Raw genomic sequence first — 25,118 nt, 5'->3', positions numbered from 1 at the left:
CTGTGCTGTCGGTGTGTGCTGTTGTCGCGGCGCGTTGCATGAGCGGGCGCTGCGCTCTGGCGAGCCGCGCACCAAGTTCCCCGGCGAGGCGGAGGGAGGGCAGCGGCACTTGCCGGGCTTTGGGGTTTGGGGAGCGCAGTGCCGCCCGCCGCGGAGCGGTGCCGCCGGGACACACAGCGGCTCCCCCGCAGGCACCCCAAATTAAACCCCCGGAGTAGTCTGGGGGCGGGCGGCTGGAGCGGGGAGGGGGGGTGGGTGGGGGAGGCATTTTCCATAACATCTTTTCGGAGAAACGGCGTGGACGGGGATGTTGGTGCGGGGGACTTGAATTTCCAGGGCGCTTATTAATCAGCAAGACCGCGTCCGCCACAAACCGGCAGGAACTCTGCCCCGCAGTTCATGTGTCAAAGAGCCGAAAAGCACGTTTGTGTGTGTGTGTGTGTGTGTGTGTGTGTGACATATTTGTGTATATACACACACACACGCACACACAGGCATACACATTTCTCTGTGTGCATAATAAGTCTGCATGGTGTTTACTAGTCGGTTTAGAACATCGGCTCCACTTTGTCACGGCTGTGCAACTGCCTTCCCAATTTCTCTGTAACTTGATTAAACCTCTGCAAATAGGGCCAGTATCTGAGGAGAGCTAAGTGTTAGGTCCCCGAGCCTTGGGGAAGGAGGAACCGCAGAGGATACATGCGCTTAGCCCTAATCCTGTGTCCGGTTCCGAGAGTTTGGTGCTGCGATCCCGGAGCACTTTGCGTGACTTTTGCTGCCGAGAAAGGGGGCTGGGGTTCCTGCATTGTTACTGCCGCTGTAGCCTGAGCCAGCTGGTGCTTAATGTATGAACTGCACTTTCTCTGCTGTTACGGAATGGGCTTTGCACGTGAATAAAACGCTGGCCGTAGGAAATGATCGGAAAATGCGAGTTACCCCGAGCACAGCCCGGCCAAGGGGAGCAAGCCGGGAGAGAGCGATGTGTTCAAACCTGCGCGCTCGGGCTCTTGTTTGGAAGCCCGCCGTGGCAGCCCGTGGCGGGCGGCAGCAGCAGCAGCAGCAGATGGCTTTTCGCAGCGCAAGCCCCGCCGTGCGCAGGCTCCGCGGGGCCGGCCGCGGGTGCGGAGGGCGGCGGCGGGGCGCGGTGGCCGGCGGGGCTCTGCCGCGGAGGAGCGGCCCCAGCCCGGCCCGGCCCAGCCCGGCCCGGCCCGGCGGACGGCCCGGTCCCGCGCCCCGCTATTGTGGTGACGGTCTCACGTGTCAGAGAGACGTTCCGAGCCGTCCCTTTCATCCCGGGCAGCTGCCTCGATTCAGAGATAAACAGCAAAATAGAGTGTGCTTGTGCTGAGGCGCGGAGGCTGCGGCGCCCGGGTGAAGCCCTCTCAGTTTTCAGGAAAGGTTTCCCACATGGTCGCATCTACCAATCACAACAGAAAGGACCAAATTCATCCTGGCTGCATTTCACATATACTCAATGGAGTTATAGAATCCAGGGATAAATCGGGCCCTTTGTGGTGGATGCCCCAGGATATTTCAAGAGAGATCCCAGAGGTATGACTGTTAGCGTTGTTTTAAGTAACTATTTTGCAGCATCTGGCAAACGTGCGCTATATTTTGGAAGTTTGTGCCAGGAGTGAACTTGGTTCAGCAGGAAGAGTTCAAATGCAAAGGGGCATTTATGTGTTCATTAATTTTCTCTTAGTGCTCTGAGTAATCATGAGGCTACTGCTACTTTTCATCTGTGGTTTGCTGTTATTTTCTCTATTGTCAGTTTTGTAAATTGTAACAGTGAAATGTTGCCACGTGAAAAGCTTGGGCTGATATTAATGCCATAAGAACCAAAGTGTTTGAAGACTTGTTTGGCAGTGAAACTGGACAAACGATATTAAACCTATCAATGATTTAAAGCTTCAGAAGGAAGGTAATGACTTGAATACACATTTCACTCATCATTCTTGAGATAGTGGCCAGATTTAATTTAAAAGTTAAATGCTTTGGAAAATCAGGAATTACTTTAATATATTAAATCATTTTCCAATTAAGTTCCTTAAATAATTTTTGGTGTGTTGCACTCCAAATCGAATAAATTAATTTAGAAAGTCGTTTTCAGAATTTCTTTACTAGCTGGTTAAAGCTTCTTTCAAGTCATGCCATGTATGAGGGAGCAAACTGTTCTTTTCAAATGCAAATGAGACACTCATTCTGTAGACAAGTTGCAACTCTTCTATTTCACTTTGCCTGAACTGATAATGTGCTTAAAAGTGCACAGTCATAAGACATATGTTTTATGCTTGGAAAAGACTTACCAGGAATGTTTCAATATAAGAAATCGAGTACAGAACAATTGTCTTTCTCAGATGTCTTTACCAGTGACCACTGATAACACTGAATGGACAGAGTAGATTTGCCAGGCCCCTTGGAGGTGTACATTTAGTGAACATTTCATTTTTCACCCCTTCACTCTCTCCCTTTGCCCAGCATGATTAACACTGCTGTGAAAACTTATCTGGCTTGTTCTAAACATGTCATCGTGTTACAGTATTGCTCTGTCACTCATTTTCAGGCTGTGTGTATTTAGGGAGTTGGAAGGGCGGGAGGCCTGCAGAATTTTATGTTCAGTATGTTTGGTTGAGTGTTCGCTTTTAAACTCTCCCAGGAAAGGAGATGATGGCTGGAGTGTGATGGATCCTTGTTCTAGGCCAGAATGGTGGTCTTCCTTAGGAATCTACCTGCAAAACTCATTGGGAACTCATTCAAGATCCTCTGGGTTCTTGTTTCTTGTAAAGTTAGTTAAAACTTGCTTTTGGCACTTACTAGCGGATTTGGCCCTGTTTTTCATATCTAGGTTTTGGTGGTGTTTTTCCTTTTACAAATTTTCCAGACTTTGATTGTTTACATTTGAAGTCTGCTTGAGCTGCTGGTAATTTAGAATGTATTCCAAAAATAATTAGGCTTTTAAGTTTTCTAGTTGTTCTGTTAGTACTAGTTGTTTTCCCTGATCAGATGGTTGTTTGTAGCATATGAGTTCCCAGGCACATGCATGGGAGCTATTGACTGTGCATTTTTCTGTAGCCAGAGGAAAATAATGTAGATTCAAACAATCGCCTCTTATCTTACAATTTTCAGTTGACAGGCTTTGTTTCAGAAGACTGCTTAGATCTTTATTTTATAAACCTAAAATAGCATTCTAAGCATCTTAGCCTAATATTTCTCTATCTGCTGTGAAAGCTCATTATGCTCTGCATATATTATTATGCAGGTTTTTCCTTGTTTCTCTTGCATTACCCATGGAGAGAGAAAAGTGAAGAAACAATGCAAACAATGTTGGTTATGACAACTGTGAGAGGTATCTCTTATACAAACAGACAGAATGGATGGTATGCTTTGGTATATAGGTCAGCCTTTGAAATAACATAGTGGAGCTCTTATGCTGGACAGATTTACGGTTGAGATTATACTATTCACCCCTTGAAACTTGAAGCATAATTGCAGTTCACATACGTTCAGGCTAATGTGAGTAGTCTGTTCAGTTGAAGTTTATTTTAGGAAATGTCACATTCTGTAATTGAGTTGAATTATATAAAAGAAGTAACTTTGATAATCCAGGTGTCTTAATTTGATAGAATATGGCCAGTGATTTCAAGCTGCCGGAAGAAGTCGGATGATAAGTTTAAATGTTTAAGTAGAGAGAAGTAAATAACAGTCTTGTGGCTTTCCCTATTGAAGTGTCACCTGCAAAGACCACTTTGATCAGTGCTATAAGAAGGATAGGTATATTTTAATTTTCATATTTGCAACTTCACAGTGTTTTCAGATATCTGTTCACATAAAGTGCAGTTATATAATTGTAGTTTGACACAGCTAATGACAGGGATGCTGACCTCTGCCATCAGTAGGCAGAAAATAATGGTCTTTACTGCTCCCAATGGTTAGCCTTGCAGAATTATGCACTGGATTCTTCTGTGATTTGCTACCTTATTCAAAAATACAGGAGCCTACAACTCATCTTTCTTGTATTCACTGATAGTTGTCAGTGCAGTGGAAAAATACAGGCAGGCAGCAGAGGTAAAATGATAGACTGTAGTTGTTTTTAAAAAGAGGAATACAGTGGAGAAAGGAGGGAGAGGGAAGCAAAACCTTTCAAATGAAAAAAGCAGAGTGACATTGGGTAGAAGTGGATAAGGAGATATAATACAATGCTTTGTAAGCAGGTAACAATCCCGCTTGTAATCAGAATTCCATGGAGCAAAAGTGCATTTATTTATACTCAGCATTTAGAGTAATTTATTGTGTAAACTTAACCCTACCATAGAGACTACTCTAAATAAAATGTTCCATGGCTGTTTACAAAGTGTACATTATTTCCAGGGGCTTGCTTCCATCCAGTCTCTATCTCAAACTCAGAGTTGTGGCAAGCAGGGTCTCTGAAGGACAGCTCTAAAGCTGAAATACTATGTTTCTGTTTTGACAGCATTTTAGATTATGCTCATATTGTTTATCCTGAACATATTTCCCCCTCCCCCTTAAAAAAAATACCTTGTCCTCTACTGGCTTAGAATCATACTTGAAATTTGTTACTGTTTCATAAAGGAGAGATTAAACAGTTGCATTGGGGCTGACTGTTGATTTTCAAGTGTTAAGTCTTTTAGTTTCAAAAATACCACATATGAAGAAAGGAAATGGTCTTTTCTTTCATATCTTAGTATGTAGTTTCAGAATTGTGGGCAAGTCTCAAGCATGCCTCCTTAAATTCCAGTGTTACAGAAAAGAAGTGGTCCCAATTTTAGTGGAACATAGAAAATGATTGATGTATGTGCTTTTGAGAAATCTTTCTCAAAGATTTGTATAAACCAAAGCATTTGCAGTAATTTATTTTTTTCTTTCTGCCAAATATCAGTACCCGGAGAGGAATTATGTTTTGTTCTCATACCAGAACGATGTGTTTCATCTCTAGAGCATTACCCTCAATCAGCCTATCATGGTCTTATGAAAGAGAAGTGAAACCAGTAAATTATTAAGAATGCTGAATTAACTAAACACTACAGCACATGCAGTACCTTTGTTGTTTACATTAAACCAAAGAGGAGCTGGAGCTGTTTTTGAGAAGCTGATACTGTGAAGGACTGTGCAGTTCCAGCTTCTCTTGAGTTCGGGGTGTGTTAGGGATGATCACACTTAACCGTGAAGAACTGAGCACCCTCTGGCCCTCAGATTCCCATGTCAGCAAGACTTTCTTGTCTTGCTAAAAATGTACAGAAGCATTTGAAAAATGGACTGTGTGTAAAACACAATTTATATTTTAGCAGAGAATTGTCCTAATCATGGTAGGATTTAGATTGAAATTCTTGGATATTTAAGTCCTGTATTGATGGTAGATATAAAAAAGCTTAGATGTTGGAAGTAAAAAAGCTTCCTTTGACTTCACTCTCAGCACTGCTCAGGAGTGACCTGAAAGCACCACTTTGCGTGGTGAGAGGGTAGTCTCTGGATCAGTGCAGACCTTGGCTTCTGGAACTGACAGGAGAGGCAATTAGTGGCAGCTTTGTTTATCTTTTTGAAGAGGACACATGCTCTTTGAATGTCTAGCATGGATTTCATACAATAAAATACTTTTTTTAAATGTAACCTAAATTTAAATGGTTTTTTGTTGCAGTTGGACTGCGTGATTGTTGTAGATCCCTTCCAACTGAAATAGTTTATTCTGCTGTTTTAGCTACGCAACTACATACCAATTTTCTGCCCAAAGAATGATTTCTCATTAAAAGTGTTGAGTTATAAACTGCTTCAAAACATGGTTTATAGCAGATTCGCCAAATGACTCTTAATTATAGCAATGCTTCCAAAATACTTTGAGGCATGGAATTCACATCAGCCCAAATGAGATTTTCTTGATCGTAGTGCTTTTCCCTGCAGTGTTCAGTTGGAAAATGGCAGCATTGCCTTATTCTATGGTTAGGCACAGAATATGTGGCCATAGCAGCAGCAACAAAGTGTGCCCCTCCAAAGCGGTGAGTGCACGTAAGGAGCTCTTGTCCCCCCTTCTAATGGAGCAGCTGCCATTTCTGTTCATTGGTAGCAATGAGTTTTCAGTTGGTAAGTCATCAAATAAAATGTTTAGCTCTTGATTTAGACCTTCAAACTTAAAATTGTTTTTCAGCTGGCATCTTGGTGCAACCCATATTTGTAATGTCTGTGGTTTTGTTTTGCTTCTTATGTTTGCAGCAAATTATTTTTAGCCTTTGAATTTCATATGGCTCTAATAATATTTATATCTTATCTTTCAATTGCACATATGCTAACACTGTTCTTGAGCTGTTCATTTAGTATTTCTCACTGGGCTGCTATTTGATTTGCTACAGACTCTTGTTGAATGGTTTCCTCCCAAGGAACACGCTGCCTTCTAAGTTGCAAAACATACTTGAATTACATGAGCATCTGACAAATCCAGGTTAGTGGAAATGTCAGAATGTTTTAGCATTTACATTCTTGACTGTTAAACCACTCTCTACCAATCAAAAGTGGCACGAGTTGGTTTTTTCAAAGATTCTGCTGGCTAAGCATGGAAATTGAGCTGCTGTGGTAGTACTTTTGTCTCCTGCTATTGTTGTTGATGATTATATGGTCTTAAAGGTTAAATAGAAGTTACTGTAGTTGGTATGTATTTTTGTTATATTAAGAAAATCTGCAGTGAACTCCAGTTCTTATTCTATATGCAAGAATTCAGAACTCTGAAATCAGGCAGTGATAACCTGTACTTAGGGAAATGGGTCAGTAAAGGAAGTATGAAGCCTGCAATGTGAAGTAAAAGATTTATCTAGACAGTTCCTGCTAGGAGAGAAGATTATGTAAACATGTTAATTTCTGTTGTATCTGTGCTGCTCTGTATGTATATACACACATGTAGATTTCTGCTTCATTACATATATTGCTGACTTTGAAAGAAGTGAACTTACTCTGGGAATGCATAATTTCTATCCTGTACTATAAGTAATTGGCTTTGAAGTCATGTTCTGGTCACAGTTGCCAAAAGTGGGTAGGTTTGTGTTCATGAATAAGAGAAAACATTTGTTTCTCCTATGATCATCGTGCTTGCATCGATCTGAAATAATAATAAATAGTAAAAGGAAAAATAATGGTGAGAAGCGATGGTAGCCTTTCAGAAACATAATTGATCATTTGGCAGACAAAGTTGTGAACATTAGTCATAGAAACCTGCAGATAGTAGAGGCTTAATATCAAAGCTAATGATTTATTTTATGTTAATGACTTTCTGCTAGGGCATAAAAGACTGCTCATAATGGACTCTCAGTCCTGTGTTCAGTTGCGAAGGCTAATGGGATAATCTTACCCAAAACTAAGCTTTTTGAAGTAAATCATGGTGTTATTTTTTCAAGTTAACTCTTGAAAATGATTCTTTAGGAACTACTTGTAGTCTTTATAGGAAAATGTAAGGCGAGTTCTTTTTACTTCACCAGCAGTTTTCTTAATTGTATTGGAAATGTCTGTGCTTTTTTTATGGTTCTGAAAAATAATATTCAAGATATGAAAGTCATTCTGTCACTTTGGTATTTTTATCATAGGACAGTAGGTTTTTGTGAGGCACAGTTGTTTTTACAGGTTGAACAAAGGAAAAGAAGAATTATTTTTTTAGTGGCTTAGCCACTTATTAGCTAAATGGCAGTAAAACTCTTAGTTTTGCATTGAGAAGTTTTTTAAATCATGTTTACAATTAGTTATAACCAACATTATATTTCAATAAGAGATAATTTGCCTACTAAAGTTCACATAATGTGCTAATCATGTGTAGTGGTTAATAAAGGCCTCCTATCTCACTCCCCTGATGGCTATAAAAGGCTATTATGTTCATGGCAGCAGTTCAGGTACAGCTGCTCTGTGTTAATAATGCATCATTGTCCCACTAATACACACAGCAAAGGTCAGCAACCCTGAGCACCTAAAACACCCATTCTCTTTCCAAAATATTTATTAACACCTTAATGGTGTATCTATTAATTTTGGTTAGGATTATATCAGTTAATGACCCTCACGGAATATTGTGTGCTCAGGTTTTGCAACCTACATGCTGCTGTGGGCTGCTGCACTCATCTTTCCTCCTAAACACTTTTCATCACAACTTTTTTTTTTTTTTTTGGAGACTAACATGAAGACTAATACTTCATGGTCACCTTATGATTAACTTGCTTTGTTACTTAGTTTGGCAATGTTCATTTTATTTCTTCCGCTAATTTAAGATTCTGTCTAGAGGCTGAATTTTCATGACTTAAGACACTTTGTAGAAATTCTGTGTGCTAAAAAACTATGTGACTGTGTAACAGCTATTGACACATGCATGCACAGACACATGCATGTATACATGTGTGTACATGAGCACTACTTCCCCTAGGTTCCATGCATAATTTTATACTAGTTACTTATGTTTTCCTTTTTAGCATAGATTGCTGTATTCATAAAGGTTTTTTAAAATGCATTTTCTACAGACAAAGAACATACTCACATGGGATTTCCATTTTGCCAGGGAAACATGCAAATCAATAGGCCAGCACTTATCTACATTAAAATTAGGTACACTGTAATTTATGGGTGTAGTGATATTGTATTTGTCTTGCATAGCCTCAGATATTCTTTAACGTAGCCTGATTCTGTGTCTGTAGAGAAAAGCAAAAGTGTTAATTGAACAAAATCTCATTTTCTCATCTTGTAGTATTGTCTTTTGTTATCTGTTACTCATTTTGAAAACCTGATTTTTTTTCCTTGTGCTGTGTGATTTACAAACAAATGTTTAGAGGGCAGAAAAATACTATTACATTTCCATCAAGAGCAATGAAAAAGCTTAACTAGCTCAAGGGTTTCTTTTTGGTGTAGCACATAGCCTCAGCGACACATTTGTCATGCTTTAAATATATAATACATACAATAAAATATGTACAGGCACAGTTGTGATATATGTAGTGTTTGGCTCCATTGCTATTGTTTGTAGTCTCTACGGTTGTCATACATTGTTCTTTGCACATCATACCATTACAGCAGAATTTGACACAATTTCTAGCTTTCAGTCCTGCACCATTTTCATTGCACAATATACATGAGTTTGACAGGGTGTGTTGAGGACAACTCTGGCAAGCAATTGATATTTTGAAGTGGCAAGCGTTTCAGCAGCTGCCTGCTTGTGAAAAAGGAATGATAAGGTATACTGTATTGTTAGTTTCAGGCAAAGCATTAAGGTTTAAGCTCTGTAAAAATGTACACATTATTCGTCAGTGGTGAAGCAAGCCTTTTATGTTTTTTAGAGCTTAGCTCTCTGGCTGATGTGAACTAGAATGACATTGGTTTAATGGTCAGTAAATGAATAGGAGTACTTTGAATTTGAACCACTGCCAATTTTGCACCAACAAAGAGACTGACAAAAGAAAGATTTTATGTGAAAGCAAAGCACAAGCAATGTTTGGGGAGGTGGGGAGAGGGGCAGAGGAGCCCAACAGAAATATTCTCTAACGCAGCCTTGTAATGATTCTAAAATTGTTAAAACACATCCATTTTGCATGGCTCATCGGCTACAAACCTAAGCTGTTTCATCTAATGTTCTTTAAGACCTGTTGTATACACATAGTCTTTTAGAATATATTCATATGGAATTTACAGTGTGTTTTTCTAAATACCACACTGTGCCCTGGAGGCCTGCTGGCAGAACATCAGAGTTGTCCACTGCTGGAGTTCCCAAGTCTCTCTCTATCTGGTAGTGGGAAACTGTAGTTTAATCAGTTATGGCACTTTCAGTGTGTAACATTCATTAGTAAGGCAATTTGTCATGACTGTTAATAGTCAGGATGCATCTGCTCTCTCTTCAGTTATGGAGAGTGATAAGCAAGAGGGCAAATATTTCAATATTTAATAATATTAGCATGTTTGAAAACTGTAATTCAAGGTTAGTGCTCAAAACACAAACATGAGATTATTGTCAATCAATGTATTTTTACTGGTTTTACCATTACAGAGTGGATTTGAAAGTACCCTAATGCTCTTACAACTTCTGTGTTACTTGACTGGGTATTAGAAAGTAAATGTTAGCATCTTCAATATTTATCCAAGACTTTTCTTCTGTTTTTCTCTGTAAATTGAAAGGTAGGATATTTTCATGGAATTGCAAATACCTATAATTATTTTCCAGTGTACCAGTAATAAATTGTTCACAGTATCATTTTTGGCAGTAGCAGACCTTTTTCAGTGTTAGTTTTGTGTCTGGGAAGCTTATAATGTCATGTTATAAAAGATATTCGATGCCTACCAAATAGACACCATGCAATTAGAATAATGTTCTCTTCTCACTAAAAACCTGCTTGTAATCATTGTTCATTGTTCTAAATATGAAAGGATAAATTGTTTCCTACAGCCAAGAAAGGTTAGAGAGGGGTTTTTTTTCACATATATCTGATAACCCTCATGTATTACATAATATGATAGCTTCACACACAATAGCTTTGTGACACATTTTAATTTTTAATGAAAAGCCCCCAAAATTTTAACATAATTATTTCTTTAGAAACCGAGCCCAATCTTGGTAAAATCCGTTCTTGCTAGTAACAAAAGCTGTTACTGTTTAAGTTCCTGTTCAGCAGTTAGTTGGTACGCTTCACTGGATGTTGTCAAAAAGGCTTTTCTCTTGATTGACAACCCTGTAGGAATGTGAATGGAGATTTTAATTGCATATCATGTGTGCATATCAGAGTGAGTGGATTCACTGACTCTGCTTAGCTCTGTATCTCTACAGGTCAGCCATGCCAAAACACTTCTTTTTTTAATAAGCAATTGATATATTTTCCAATGAGAGAGAAAACGGGTATACAAGTGAAGAAGGCACTGTAAAGCAAAAGGTTCCTGTGAATTTGGAAGAAAAATGTGTGCAATAAATTTTTAACACAATTAAGAGGTGTTTTGATGATGTAAATTCATACCAAGTCTACATTGACCAAAGACTGCTAGAAGTGTCTTTATCTTTTTCTCTCTTCTTCTTTTTTTTTTTTTTTTTTTTTTAATTTTCAAGAGTACTTTGAACAAAATCAGTTTTAAAAAAAAAGAAGCAGAGTGGAAAAATTTACTGAGGCAGGCTGCCCTTGAGTCTTGTCCCCTTATAGAGACAAGGGGAAGTGATGGGAATTTTCATTTCTATTGAGAGCTAGTGGGGTTTCTTCTTTATAGTGTATTTGATGCACACTTTTTGGGGCAACACTGTTCATTTTGGGGGAGATTTATCTCGATAAGGATCTCAGTTTTAACTCTGATACTAAAACCAAGTTATGGTATCAACTGTAATGCAACTTAAATAATTTTTTTCCTTAAGAACAGTAAATGATACATCACTAGAAAATAACTCTGCTAAACAGACCTCATTATTTTCCATAACCAAGAACATAAAAATATCAAAGCCAAATATTTGTTATTATGAATAATAATTATATGTCAATATCTTAAATTAGATTCCAGGTTTCATTTTGTATCAAAAACCACAGTATTGGTTGTATTCCTTTTAAAGCTCACAAAGCATCAGCAGCTGAAAGCACAGCTACAAGACAGTTGTGAGGAACTTTTAGCTGAGTTTGTGTTTTGTTCCAGTACAGGGACAAGAAAATCTAAAGGAGGATGACAGTTGCATTTTTCTGTGAGGACCTCTGGGAAGGAATTGTTACTTGTAACAAAGTTTCTTTCCTCTTTTCTCCTGATGTGTTTTGAATGAAAAGCAAATTTTGCTCTTTCGCCCTTTGTGTAAGGCCAGCTCTGACTTTCAGGTTATATTTGTGTAAAAAGTGTAGGAAGAAAGGATGCTCACCACTTGTTGAAGGCACATGGAATGCTCTGACGACACGCTGGCACCTTTACAGAGCCTATTTTCTCCTGTGCTGGATTAAAGTGTATCTCACCCAACTGCATCTTGAACATCAGTAAATCCGCAAGACTGCTTAAAATAAGTGAACACCTTAAGAAGAAAATCAGTGAGATTTACTTTATTTCTAATGAAGCAGATCACTTCTGACTTAATATATGACATTGATGTATGGTTGGATCAACTAGAATCTGACACTGCTATGGGTTGTCAAGATTTTGAGTAAAAAATAGAGCATCAGGTCCACAAGAGTCAAGGGAAAATTCCAGACTTTGAAACTTTAATCCTGTATGAAATGAAGAATTTAATTTTTTTTTTTTTAATCAATGTTGAGGAAAGAATCGACTTAGATTTTTCAACATTAAATACCAGAGCCATTTTTGTAAATCACTATGGTAGCCCTTGAAATAAAGTTAAAAAATTTCAACATTGATGTCATCAGGACTTCATTTTTCAGCACTTTGTTAGGTTACAAAGTCAGGCACTTTAATGCTGGGAATGGCAGATTTAAGGATGTCTTGATTTTGCTCTTTAGTATGTTTTCATTGGCAGGAATCTGAGCAAAACAGAGGATATGGGATGAATGATCATGCCATTACAACTTTATCATTAATGCAGTTGCAAATTGCACCACAGTAAAACTTTCAGACAGCCTCAAATTTGTATTTTTACATTTTGATCACTTGACTTTCTAACCCAAATAATATTGTTTCAGAAGAAATTTTTTGTGTGTTTTGCTGATTCATTTGATCATGTCCATGTCATTCATTCCTATTGTCTCTGAGGAGTGTCTGAGTCTTTTCAGCATTGCCGCACAGATTTTTCTGCTGCAGAGATAATTCCTTTTTAGTAGCAGAGAGAATTTTGTTATGGTGAATGAAGTGAGGACCAAGTATTGGTGGGGCTAGGAAGATCTTGGGCTCTCTCTTACCAATCCTTTCTTTCTGATACTTTGGTGCAGGCTGTCATGACTCACGCATTACATTCGATGGGTTTTGGATTGAGCATGAGAATACCTGTGTTATTATTTTGTCACAATGCCCCCATTTTGGGACGAGGAACTCAAGCATAAGTTAAGGCCTTACTATTTTCTAAACTTTATCTCTGAACAAAAGGCACTTCTCTATCTCAGTATCTTTTCTTCTGCTGAATTCAAAAGATGTCCTGCAGATAGTGGAGCTGATTGAATTTCCTTAAGGCTAAAAATTCTCCAACTCTAAATACAGATACTGTGACCAAAATTGCAGTTATATGTACTATAGTTAAACCTACAATTGTAAGTAAGAAAAAGCCTATTGTGCAAGTATTTATTATCATATATATAGTTACTATGCCTATGGAAATAAATAAAGAAGTATCTGTTAAATATATGCTTATACTAAACTTTCTAAATTTGTATAAATTATTTCAGTTCTAGTAAAACCAGGGGATTTAGTTTAAAAATCGTTAGGGCTCATCCTATAACTTTCTTTTTTCGAGATAGAGAAGAGTCCATGTATATAATAATAAAAGCTCAGAGAAATGATATTTTTGAAAAGGAAAAAAAAAATATGTTGCTCAGCAGAATCCATTGCCCTTTTAAGAATGCTTTCTCAGACAGAGAACTTTCTCAAACAGAACACTACAGTGGAAATACTAAAGTAGCATTCTCAAACTTGGCTGTGGTTTTATTAACTCTTTTCAGAAATTCAAAATTTAAATGTTAATATTTACTGCAAAGTAAAATAGTTCTGGATTTAGGAGGAGTTTAGAAGGCTTTGGCTGGAGCAGATGACTGCAGACTTTGTAGGAAGAAGTTTATTACACAGCCCTTACCCTGCTGCTTCCTACATGGTTATCTCGGATTCTAGCAATGCTGGAAGCTCTTTGTTAGAGGTGTAAGCAATGGGGCACATTGATGTACCAGGCCTGGAAGTTAATTTTCTACCATTTTCCACTCGTCAGAATCTTTCCTTATTACTACTGAGCTTGTAATGGACCTGTACAAAGATTAGTAGTTAAAAAAAAAAAAATCACAGAATATTCTGAATTGGAGAGTGTCATAATCTTCAGGGCCTACTATCCTGGGCAAGGATGAAATGTTTTGAGGAGACATGAGCTTTTCACACACACTGGTAGCGAGTGTTCAGTCAAGTGTGGGAGAGGAGAGCAGAGAAGGGGAGCACCGAGTGTTTCAGGAACTCATGTAAGCGAAAGAGCTGTATCTGTGGTCCTTCATGCTGGTTCAAGAATGTGTTTGTATTTCACCATCACTGAATACCACTTTCTGTTCTGCCAGGACCCTCCTTTCTCCCTTTATGTTTTGAGTATTCACCCTACACAGAGGCTGAACTTTGAAAAGACAGGTGAATTGCAACTTTTCTTCTAGAAAAGAAGAAAATATGGAGATCTTCTGTAGAAAGAAGATTTTCTGACTGGTCTTGGTTATACCTGGATACCATTTCCGTCAGCATGGACACCTAAACTATCTCCAGGAAAAACTGACCAGCTGACTCTTAGATGAATAGGGACATCACCAGAGGGTCCTGAAGTACCAGTACTGATAATGGAGAAGAGGTGTGTGGAGACAGACTAATTTTCACCCTGAGTTCTTTGGGATGAATCAAAAATCTCAGGTTCACAGACCTGGTGTGACAACATGTCTGCTTTAAGGAAAACAGCCAAATTCAGATTTAAATGGCAGCAGGACTATTAGGATCAGGACAAATCAGCTGAAGTAGTGCTGGATGATGTTAAAAGTCATGTGCATGTGGGTTTGCAGAAGTCTTTGTGGTACAGGTATTGCTTTTTCTGTGAACTTGCATGACTCTAGGCAATGTTTGCTGGCTCATGGGATAAACTCCTCATGCTGTAGGAGTTTCTTTGGGAAGTGCTTTTTGTCTTAGTCTATGAAATGTCATATTAGCTATTCCCCTGCTGCATTCATCTGCTACTTTCCTCACTCATGTTCTGTAGAAAGTCCTGACCTCCTGCAAGAGACTGATTTACCATTTCCTACCTGGAACTTTCTTTTAAGAAGGTACAATCCAAAATATCAGGAAATCCTTTTTTTTTTTGGCCATTATATAGATGAGATCTCATAAGAGAAATGAGGAAAAGTAGTATAACCAAAAATGGATCATGTTGAGAGAAAGAGCAGAAAGAGCAGTCTCCGAAAATGGATGTAGAGATTCTTCAACACAAATTTATTGTCGAGTAGAAGTAGAGAAATACTGTGAGATGCTATGTCATCTCCTGTCCCATTCCCCACACCCCTTCCTCCTCCATTTCTGAAAAAAATCACTCTTCTCCACATCATAATTTGTTATCTCATAACTTGGATGAGAACCTTTTTCTTCCTCAACAGCAGATCTTATTTGAGTCCTTATCTGGTGGTTCAATAACTTATGCCTCTAGTCCCTAAAAAAAATAATTCGGATGAGTTTGAAGTACAAGGAGCAGATCGCTCAGATATGTGAATTCTTTTCCCTTCAGGGCCACTCCACAGTACTCCATAAAGATTATTATACTATTTGGATTTTGGTTTTCCCTTTTCTTGGGGTTGACTGTTTAGCTGAGAAACTGGCAAAAAAAAATTTGCTACACAGAAATAGTTAAAAAGAATTAGCCTAAGATTATTAACCACACAAGTGCTGAAGGACTTGAAAGGTCTTGTTTATACCCATAAAAGTAGAGAAGAGAAAGGTAAGAATTAGAGCTGGAATTCCATATTTAGTTTGAAATTTCTAGTGATGGCAAAATATTTTGTATATAGGATTATTAATTTTTGGCAAGCCCTGCTATATCTAAACACTTTTGGGTGGGCTAAGGATGAAGTTTCATTTTAACTCTTAACTTAAAGAATTTCCTTGCTTTGTGGTTTTAGATTATATTAACATTTCATAAGCATCAATTTCTATGGTACAGTTCCTTTGTAGAAGATACTGGTTTTACATAGAAGTAGTGCTAAGTCTGTTGCATTAGATTTTACAAGATAAACTTCATTATATTTGTCCTGACAAAGATTTGTATCATCTAGGATACAAAACTGTGACAAGATGTTTGTGAAAGAATTAAACAAACCTTGTATTTTCTTACCATTTTTATCCCATTATCCTAGGAAGTAATGCCACCATATGAAAAACTTTACCCTCTTGGTGCGTTATTATATGGGCTGGAATACACTCATGAATATCTCATTACATTCTGTGTGCACCACTTGTATAGGACTGCCAGTGTCTGTCACCAGTCCTGCCCTTAATACAGCTCCCCATTCTTAGTATCTTGTATTTAGGCTCAGTGCAGCACAAGTACAAAGCTGCTGCCTTTTTAGTGTTGAATTTTTAATATGTTTTATCCTTTTTAATGATTTTCTTACTGAACAGAATTGGACTTTATTTTTGCAGATACCACTGTATTTGGAAAAGTCCCCATTCTTTCCTCCCTTGAAGTGTTTATAGTACATTGTGTACTTCTCCATGTACCCAAGTCTCCAAATTAGTTCTCTGTGTATCTGAGTCTCCAAATTAGTTTGCATCACCTCTGTTATAAAACTCCTTTTTTTCCACCACTACACTGAAATTGCCTTTCATATTCAGTATAACCTATGAATTGGTCCTGCAAGTGAGTCATTCCAAGGTTGTTATTCTTCCCTTATAACTATATTTAATAGAAAATACTGTGCTCTATGTTATGTCCATCTTGTTCAGATAGAACAGTGTCTGAGATGGAAAAGCAGAATGCAATATCAGAATACATTTAAATGTAATAACATCTCTGAAAATTTCTTTTTATGGTACAGAAATAACAGCTCCTCTGCCATTATCACTGCTTTGGCTTTTAGAGCCTTGTGGTATCAGAGTATTTCAGTGACTGGCTTGGCCTTGCAGCTTTTACCCTAGGAAAAATGCTGCTGATGTCCAGAGGAGTTTTGCATTCTTCAAGACTGTGATTTGGCCTCTGGTGGGCTATATAGCCCCGTCTTAGGAACCCTTTTTCCCTGCATAAAACATTACATAAAATTTAGTGGTTTATCTGTCCTGCACATTTCTTCTATTAACAAAATGACACACCTGGGGTTAATTTTCAAGATTATTGCATTTTATACTTACTGACCCTAAAGATATCTTACTGAGAACATTAAATTCATTTTCTACTGAGTGTTGTTTTTCCTATAAGTACATTAACCCAGTATTAGCTATCACACTTACAAGATCACATTTTATCTGGTCCTCCTGCAGTTGCAAAACTGTGGCTGAAGTCCATTTGAATTACTCTTTCCTCCAAAAATAATCAGTTAGTTGTATTTTCCCTGTGTAGTGGGTCAATTCAAAGGGAATTTCATTAGTAAGACAGAGGCCCACACAAGCTGTGCATCTGGAGTAAGAAGCAAATGCACAAACCCACAAACCTGCTGCCTTTCTGCAGTAGTCCCTGTAACACTCCCTCCAGGTCCTTTTCCTGTTAAGTAGGATAAAGAGTTTTAGTAGTTGTAAGGGAACTTGCACTTAACTTCAGTAGCTGAGGAAAACTCATGCCAGAAATCTTGTTTTTGTTGTAAAATAATTACACATCTTTCCATCCACATGTTCTCACCGGATCTTTCAGAAACATGTGACTCACACTAGGCTGTGAGGCTCTCACAGTGTGATTCAGGCTGCTGCCTGCCTGGGACATCTCGAAGACCAACTGTTACTACTTGTAAAAATTTGCTTTTAATGTTTCCTTTAAATTCCCATTTCAAAATTCAAAATCCTTGCATAAGTAGATACTTGTAATTAAAGAATCAGTGTATTTTCCTGATACAGGGAATTTGTTCACTGTTCCTTTTGATCTCTTTCTTGACCTTGTTCTATGTTACAGTTTTGTTGCTGTGATCTACAGCAGACTGTGGGTGTGGCTGAGTGCTGGGTGATGTGAATTTATGCTACTCTGCCTGGTGTATAGTAGCATTCCATGCAGATACTTCCATGCCCACACAGGATGCCTTTATGGAACGATACTCTGCTTTGAAAGCAAATGGACATTACAGCTTTCTGCTCTTTCATACTAAGTTCTTGTTATAACTGGAGATCTGCTCTGGTTTGATATGTGTCTGCAAAAAGGGGACAGAATTCACATTAAGTTACAATTTAAAATGGATTTTAGCCAGTTCTGAGACTGCACCCTAAAGTTACATGGGGATTTTTCAAAACGGAGGATGTGCTTCAAATTCATATGGGTGCTAATGTGTTTGTGTGTGCAAATCCCATGTATATGTGTACCTTAGGCATATTTTGAAAATAACCTATATATGCACTATTAGTGCAGATAATTCAAGAATGAAGCATCCTAAAATTCACCAGTGGATGTGATTCCAATGACAAGCAGTTCTGCTTAAAAAGTGAGATTGAACATGGTTCAGCGTTGGCAGGCTTGGCTAACTGGAGTGTATAGCAACCGTTCTAGTTTGCAGTAGTTCTAAGTCTGGCTTTAAAAGTGTTTCAGGAATCATTTTGAAGTAGAAATCTGAGAATATGAGATACACAGAAGGAAATGTTTCTGTCTGTCATGAAAAATCTGTATCTAGCTAGAGGCTGCAATGATTGTGAAGAATGATAGTATCTCAGATATGCAGTATGCATTTTTGACTGTCAAAATTTGCATATATTTAATGCATTGAACTGTTTTAAAAACACTATTCTTAGAATACTTGTCAAAATATTTTCTATAATGGATGAATTTAAATCTAATTAACATATTCATGTTTTAAACTTATTGGCATTTTTTTGTCCAAAGAAGTGCATAATTCATACTCGTATATAAATATCTCATACATACTATATTCAGAGGTAGTATATAGCTCAGGTTTAAATTGAACTTGGATGATGTTCAGTCATAATACGTCTTACTCATTGATACAACTTTCTGTAGTTGTTCATCAATATTCTCTGAAAGAAGAGGATAAATGTTTTATACCTACAACCTATCTCATAGCTGAGGTTTTTAATGGTGGAATAAAAAAATTGAGGTAAAGCTGCCTCAGATACTTGTTTTGTGCAAAACTTGTTCTGTGTGTGCAACACTTAAAAATAAAGGTGCAAGAGCAAATAGTTTAGATGTCAGGTAAGATGACATCTGTATAAGCTCTCTGCTGAGTTCTGAGTAATCTTTTGTTAGTTCCCCCAATAACTCAGTCTAATCTAATACAGGGATGTAAGCGATATCATGTAATAGGTTTTTGGAATCAATAAATATGCCAAGGTTTTGAATTACTAGCAGTGTAGATGTGGCTGATAAGCTCAATTGTTGGAAACTGATCCCATAAAAGTGAAAAGTGAGATCTTTAAAAGAAAAAAATCAGATAAAAGCCAAATCTTTTATGAAACAGAAATAAAATGTGGCCAAGGTCTACATTGCACAAATTTGGGCAAATAAATAATGATATGATAGAAAGAAATATGCAAGTTTAGCAGTGATATTGTTTAGGATCCAGGTTGTTAACAATTGATAAACAAGAATTCTGGGTTAAAGAAATGTGATATCAGTTTTCTCAATCTTCACATAATCTTCCAGAAACTTCCTTGGTGTTAATATTTAAATTAGAGACTTAGATGTGATTGTGCCAAAGGTCTGTTTTCTAAAGCTTAAGTACAGGCAAAGTTTTGGGATAGGAATCCTCCATAAAACTGGCATGGATGGTTTAGCAGTAGAGATAGGTAACATATGTTTCCTCAAAGTATCCTTTTCTTTGTTCATCTGGCTTGCCAGTGTGCCTTAGTTTGTGACTAAAGGCATCTAAAATTAATGTAACATCTTATTAAAAAGATGGTGAAGTTTATGCATGGTATGCTAAGCTTGTGCATAACCAATGGTACATAAATTCCACATTGAAGGCATCTATGTGTAGCAATGATTTTTCTAATGTTAAACACCTGGGGTTTCTAGTGTAGGCTACTGGTCTTTCTTGGCTGAGGTTCCTTGTTGTAACATCCCACTCTTTACTGGATGTGGATTGTCCTGTGGGGCTTTTGCTCCACTGTTCACCAATGAGTTCACCATCTGTTCCATGGATGCTGGTACTTCTGTGTTGGTGATTTTATTTGTACCCAGTGCACGATGTGGAGGCTGACTGAGAGGGGAGCTGTTGGGATTGAGTGTGTTGTCTGTGCATTTGTTGTGGAGAATGGATAACAGTTCCTCCATGGTAGTACATGTATTTTACTGGAAACTGTGTGTATAGTGGCATTCGTAGCACTGAGACATATCTAATGAAGATAATGTATTTTGTAACTTTGGCTGTTTTGGTTCGGTACTCATCATTTATTTATATGCTGGTAGCATCCGTATTTAGTGCTGTATAAATTAATAACACTATATTTAGTAAATATGAACTATAATCATTGTGCTATTTTATTTGGGTCTACTAAGTACTTGAGAGACTAATGTGTAGTCATGTAGTTGGGCAGATGTACAAAAATGTCATTAACTTGTTTTGATTTGCGGACAGTGATGTATGTGGCAATGTCTGTGAATACTCCTGCTTTTCTTACACCACAGCTACCTCATTTGCCAAATATGGCTATGATCCTTTGTCCATGTTAATTGAGAATGGCATCCTTATTCATCATGTGCAGGGTTTTTTTTTCAGCCATTAAAATGCTGTCCAAAGACTACTCAACTGAGGAAAACTACGGAATAATACAGAGTGCTTGTTTATCTGTTGTTGTAAGCCTTCTGTTTTATCCCATTGTAATGAATGGGAAAAGGAACTCTCACATGTGAATGCAATGCTGTTGCTAAAGAGCACAAATTCCTTTTGGAACATCAGTATTAATAATTGGACTGGGACTTGCTTGAAATATTTTCATCAGCCATGTCTCTGTTCAGTGTTTCTTGTTCTTTTCTTTGACCTTCTGAAAAATAAGTGAAAAATGGATTAAGAAAATTTACATTAGTTGTCAAAAACTGTGTTTATTTCTTTGATAATAAAGGTTTCCATTCCTTGATTAAATTTATGTTTACATTTGACATTTTCCAGGGATGCATAAATTCATATGACAGTTAAAGTCTACATACTCCTAGTACCTAGTGCCAGGTTGAGTTGAATTTGGACACTTCACATAAATAAAAGTGGTTTTATGTTTCACCTTCATCTGGTAGGTGAGCACTCCACCTTTTCTTGTGAAACATAATCGGTTTTGACATGGCAAAATTAGATCCTGGCTATTTATTATCTGCTGAAATCAAAAACCATAACTGGGAAAGCATGTGGTAAGTCCATTGGAACAGCTTGCATGCAGAGAAGAAAAGAGGAGGCATTCCAATTTTATAAGCTCAAAGTGATTTTCTCTAACACCTAAACCGTTTTAATTAATTACCCTGAAAGATTGAGTAAATTATTATTTGAATACTTTATGGCATTACATGTTAACATTTCAAGGACAAAGTGCTGTACTTAGCTTTTCAACAATGCTTCATCTGTCAGAATATATCTTCTGAATTTATGTAGTATACTGCAGTGTAAAGGGTAGTCAGAATTTGAATACTATGAAACGTTACAACAAACTGAAATGGGAACCCTAACATTTATGGAGACCTGATAGGGACCTACAAATTAAGAAAACCAAGAATTAAGATTTTTTAAAATATTTTCCCTACATTTTTTTAATGTGAAAGTAATAATGGAATGCTATTAAAATGTTGATAATATTGTGGCTGTAAGCTTTGCTGCTAGCGGCGTGTCCATGGAGTACAGCCCTGCATATTTGCAGGGTGAGATGCTGTTTCAGTTGCCCTGCGTACACAATATGCAGAGCATCTATATTTTCTCTTCCTTTATGACTTCCACTTTTGACACTTTTGCTTTAGAAAGAAGGTTTGTGATATTAAAACAGTACCTTCATGGTGGATATACCTACATATTTGATATAACCTTTTTGAATCAGTGGAGTATGTGAAATGTGATAGGTTGTTTAAATGGTGTTTGTAACCAAAACATCAGCTGTACTCCACAAATATAATCCTTCTTCCACTGGAAGAGCATACAACCTTTTAGTAACTTCAGCCTAGCATCAGTAGATTAGATCAAATCCCCATTTACTGCATTATATTAATATTTTCAATGGCACACTAATCCAAGAAATAAATGTGTCAGTTTCTATGGCTACCCTGTAATGGCCATGGCCATAAGACTGTGCCTTTAGGCCACATAAAAGACTTAATGTACAGATTGAATAGAAGCACATTATTTATTACTAAGCTATCAAGCTGAGAAAATTTAGTGATCTCATTTTTTAGATTTGCTCATTTGACCTGGGCCAATTTGCTTGGATGATAATACTGAGTATTTAAAACCACAATGTTTTCTCAGTTTTAAGGATAAAGTGATTCACACTAATCTTTCAGAGCAATTTTGTGGAATTAATGATTTTTATGTTCTTATTATACTTACTGATGGATCTTTGCATTTTTTGTGGTTTGAAAATTAGGCAATACTCTTTCAGACTTTGAATGAATGCATCAGAATTCAAGCGTGCTGCTATACAAAGTAAGGGAGATGCTTCTCCTCTCATATCTTCCCCCCCAGTCCCGTGATACGTTGAGACATTTGAGCTGTAAATAACTTGAAGTAAGATGAGGTGACCAGCAAGAGTCACAGGGCTTCCCCCAACCCTATAGAGTCTGCTTCTTCAAAGATGGAGCACTGGAACTGCAATGTGCCAGTATATTTCCCTACTTGGTGACCCACACACGCAGCTTAACTCCCTGAGGTGTATGACGCCAATCTTTTCCCCCTCTGCCTGGGATGACTTTAATACATTGCTCATACGTTTAAAAAAAACAGTCACCTTTGTTGTACATTAATCCCCACCACAACTTGGCTTCCAGAAGGAGTGATGGTGTGCACAAGTGAAGGGAGAAGGTGCAGTCTGGGGCATTTATGTGGTCATTCATATTAGAAGGATAGGAGTCCTTGGAGATGGATTACAGGACTAAAACACTCAGGAGACTCTTTGGCTGCAAACGAGCATAAAATGACTGGAAGGACTGTTATAAAGGAAGATCTGGGGTCAGAGCCCTCAAATGCTTACCTAGCAGATGGGAGATGGTGGGAGAAAGGAGGCAGAGTGTTGTGAGAATGGTTTCTGTCTCAGTGTATTATTCCCCCTAGCAATACTTTGGGAAGTGGTGATTGTATCAACTTGAATGCAGACTATTGAGTCACCAAATAATATAACTTTTCTAAAAAATTGTTTCTTAAATATGGTTTGAGGAATCTACAGTTTATTTTTTTTCCTGTGCAGAATTTGTGGTTATCACATCATTTCCAAAAGGTTTGTTGAAAGACAAAATTGTTCTTATAAAATACTCTTTTACACTTCCTAAGAGAACTACTAATAACACTTTTAGGCTGTGACACTTGCCAAGAGCTGACATTTTCAGAATTTCAAATGTCAATAAAACTGCTTAAAACCTTGTAAGGAGCCTGAGTGAAGACAAGAGAGACTTAGCAGAACATATTAGTGGTTTTAACACGTGTCTGCTTAAGCCTTAAAATTTATGTTCTGAAAAGGCCCATTTCTAGCAAGTCACAATAACCTTCATGAAAAGTTTCATCAACATAAATGCTAAAGAAGAGTGACAGATATGTATAGCATATAGCTTACATGGAATGTAAATAAAAGCTTTAACTCATTGCAAAAAAAAAATAAATAATGTGTTCATGAAGTAATATAGACCTAGAAAAGCAGAAGGTAACATTTTTGTCACCTCATAATGACTAGCATTTACACGGGGTTTTTGGTTCATGTTTGCCATTACAAACACTACATTTGCTCTTAAGTATGTTCGTCCATTCAGGCACACCTAGCATAACTAACAAATGGTTATTACAAAGTCTCACTTGAGGTTAGAATATCTGATAGGAAAATATCTAGAGCTATTTACAGTGTAAATGTTAGAGGAGGGAGGAGACTTCTGGGCCTATATGTGTTGAGCAAAAAACCTAGCAATGTAGGTAGTTTGTGTTATAAAACAGCCCCTGCTCTGTGTGAGATGTAGTGTTTCCAAACACTAAATTTACTAGAGATGAATGTTTTGTCCCTCCCATGCAGCACCTTTATGCAATGTGTTCTCTACATGGAAAGCACCTGGTGTGCTGCGTAGGTCGTTATGTTAGGGACAAAGGCTTATGCAGCAATGCAGTTAAACTGCTGTAGCATCTCAAATTTTGTTTCTTGTCTCAAGAGAAAAAAGTATTCAAGATTTCATCAGCTGCCTGTAGAGAACTAGCCTTTACATTCAGTCCCAGTAAAGTGTTATTATAAGGGCAGCCTTTCTGGAGGAGTTCAGGGTACAGTACCAGTCTATGGTCACAGCCATTTTGGCAGCACTTTTCACAATTAGTTCAGATGCTGTCTTGTACTTTCTAGTTTAGCAGAGTTGGTAGAGAAATGAATGGCAAAGAAAACAATCTCAGTTAAGGCCTTCTGTTTGAAAGAAATGTAGTGCTGCTAGGAACAAAATTATTTACCATGTGGACTAAGTCTCTTGTTGTATTAGTGTATTCTGTAAAGTACTGTGTATAGCATTATTATAAGCAAATGAGACTTTCCAAGTAACAAGTGCCCTCTGTTTAAACAAACAATTTTCTATGCAAAGGTTAAACACTGAGATATTTTTCTTGTTTGAGTCATGCTCATGACTTTGGAAAGTCACCAAGCAAGTATGCTTAAAAAAGAAAATGTGAATGGAAAATTCTGAAGCATTTTGCCCTTTTGGTTCCTAAGAGTAAGCTATCGTTTCTCTCCACTGTGGTCATTAATAATGACAGATGTATGTGGTGCAGAGTTCACCTACATTATTGTCAGTAATAGGGATAGAGAGGGAATATTTATTACAGCAGAAGGAGGGAGGGGAAAGACATGATGTTGAACCAGAAGACAAGAGCAGAGTTCAGTGTTTTTTGTCTGGGTGGGGAGGAGGGTTAGCAGAGAGCACGCGCAAAGGTTTCGTAGAGACTGACAGCTCTCACTGAAATCAGCAGAAATACTGCTACAGGCTGCTGTGAGAGGTGGATTGATTGAATCTCTAATATGTTCTGCTTTACAGTACTTCAGTAACACAGATTTATTTCACCTCAGCAAAAGCTGTTATTGCTTTGGGTTTGCAAACAAGTATAGTAACAACATTTTATTTATTTATTTATTTATTTATTTATTTATGGTAAACTGGTCAAGCATTAAATTGTGATCATAAACTG

General features: G+C 37.7%; 1 protein-coding gene across 2 annotated transcripts in view; it reads left to right on the top strand.

The window, feature by feature from the left end:
* Nucleotides 1–25,118, top strand: part of TOX (thymocyte selection associated high mobility group box) — a 218,374-nt gene that overhangs the window by 482 nt on the left and 192,774 nt on the right. Inside the window, exon 1 of one of the 2 annotated variants that reach the window (XM_058811340.1) lies at nucleotides 1,373–1,551. The exons of the other annotated variant lie outside the window; for it this stretch is intronic. Coding sequence (XP_058667323.1) covers nucleotides 1,408–1,551 — 144 coding nt within the window. The 5' untranslated portion in view covers nucleotides 1,373–1,407. Of the gene's footprint in view, nucleotides 1–1,372; nucleotides 1,552–25,118 lie in introns of those variants that run through there. 2 annotated transcript variants of the gene reach the window in all.

Source organism: Ammospiza caudacuta, chromosome 1 (genome assembly GCF_027887145.1).
Source record: "Ammospiza caudacuta isolate bAmmCau1 chromosome 1, bAmmCau1.pri, whole genome shotgun sequence".
NCBI classification, from domain to species: Eukaryota; Metazoa; Chordata; class Aves; order Passeriformes; family Passerellidae; genus Ammospiza; species Ammospiza caudacuta.
Note: the sequence above shows the minus strand (reverse complement) of the source record. Positions and strands in the feature narration are given on the sequence as shown.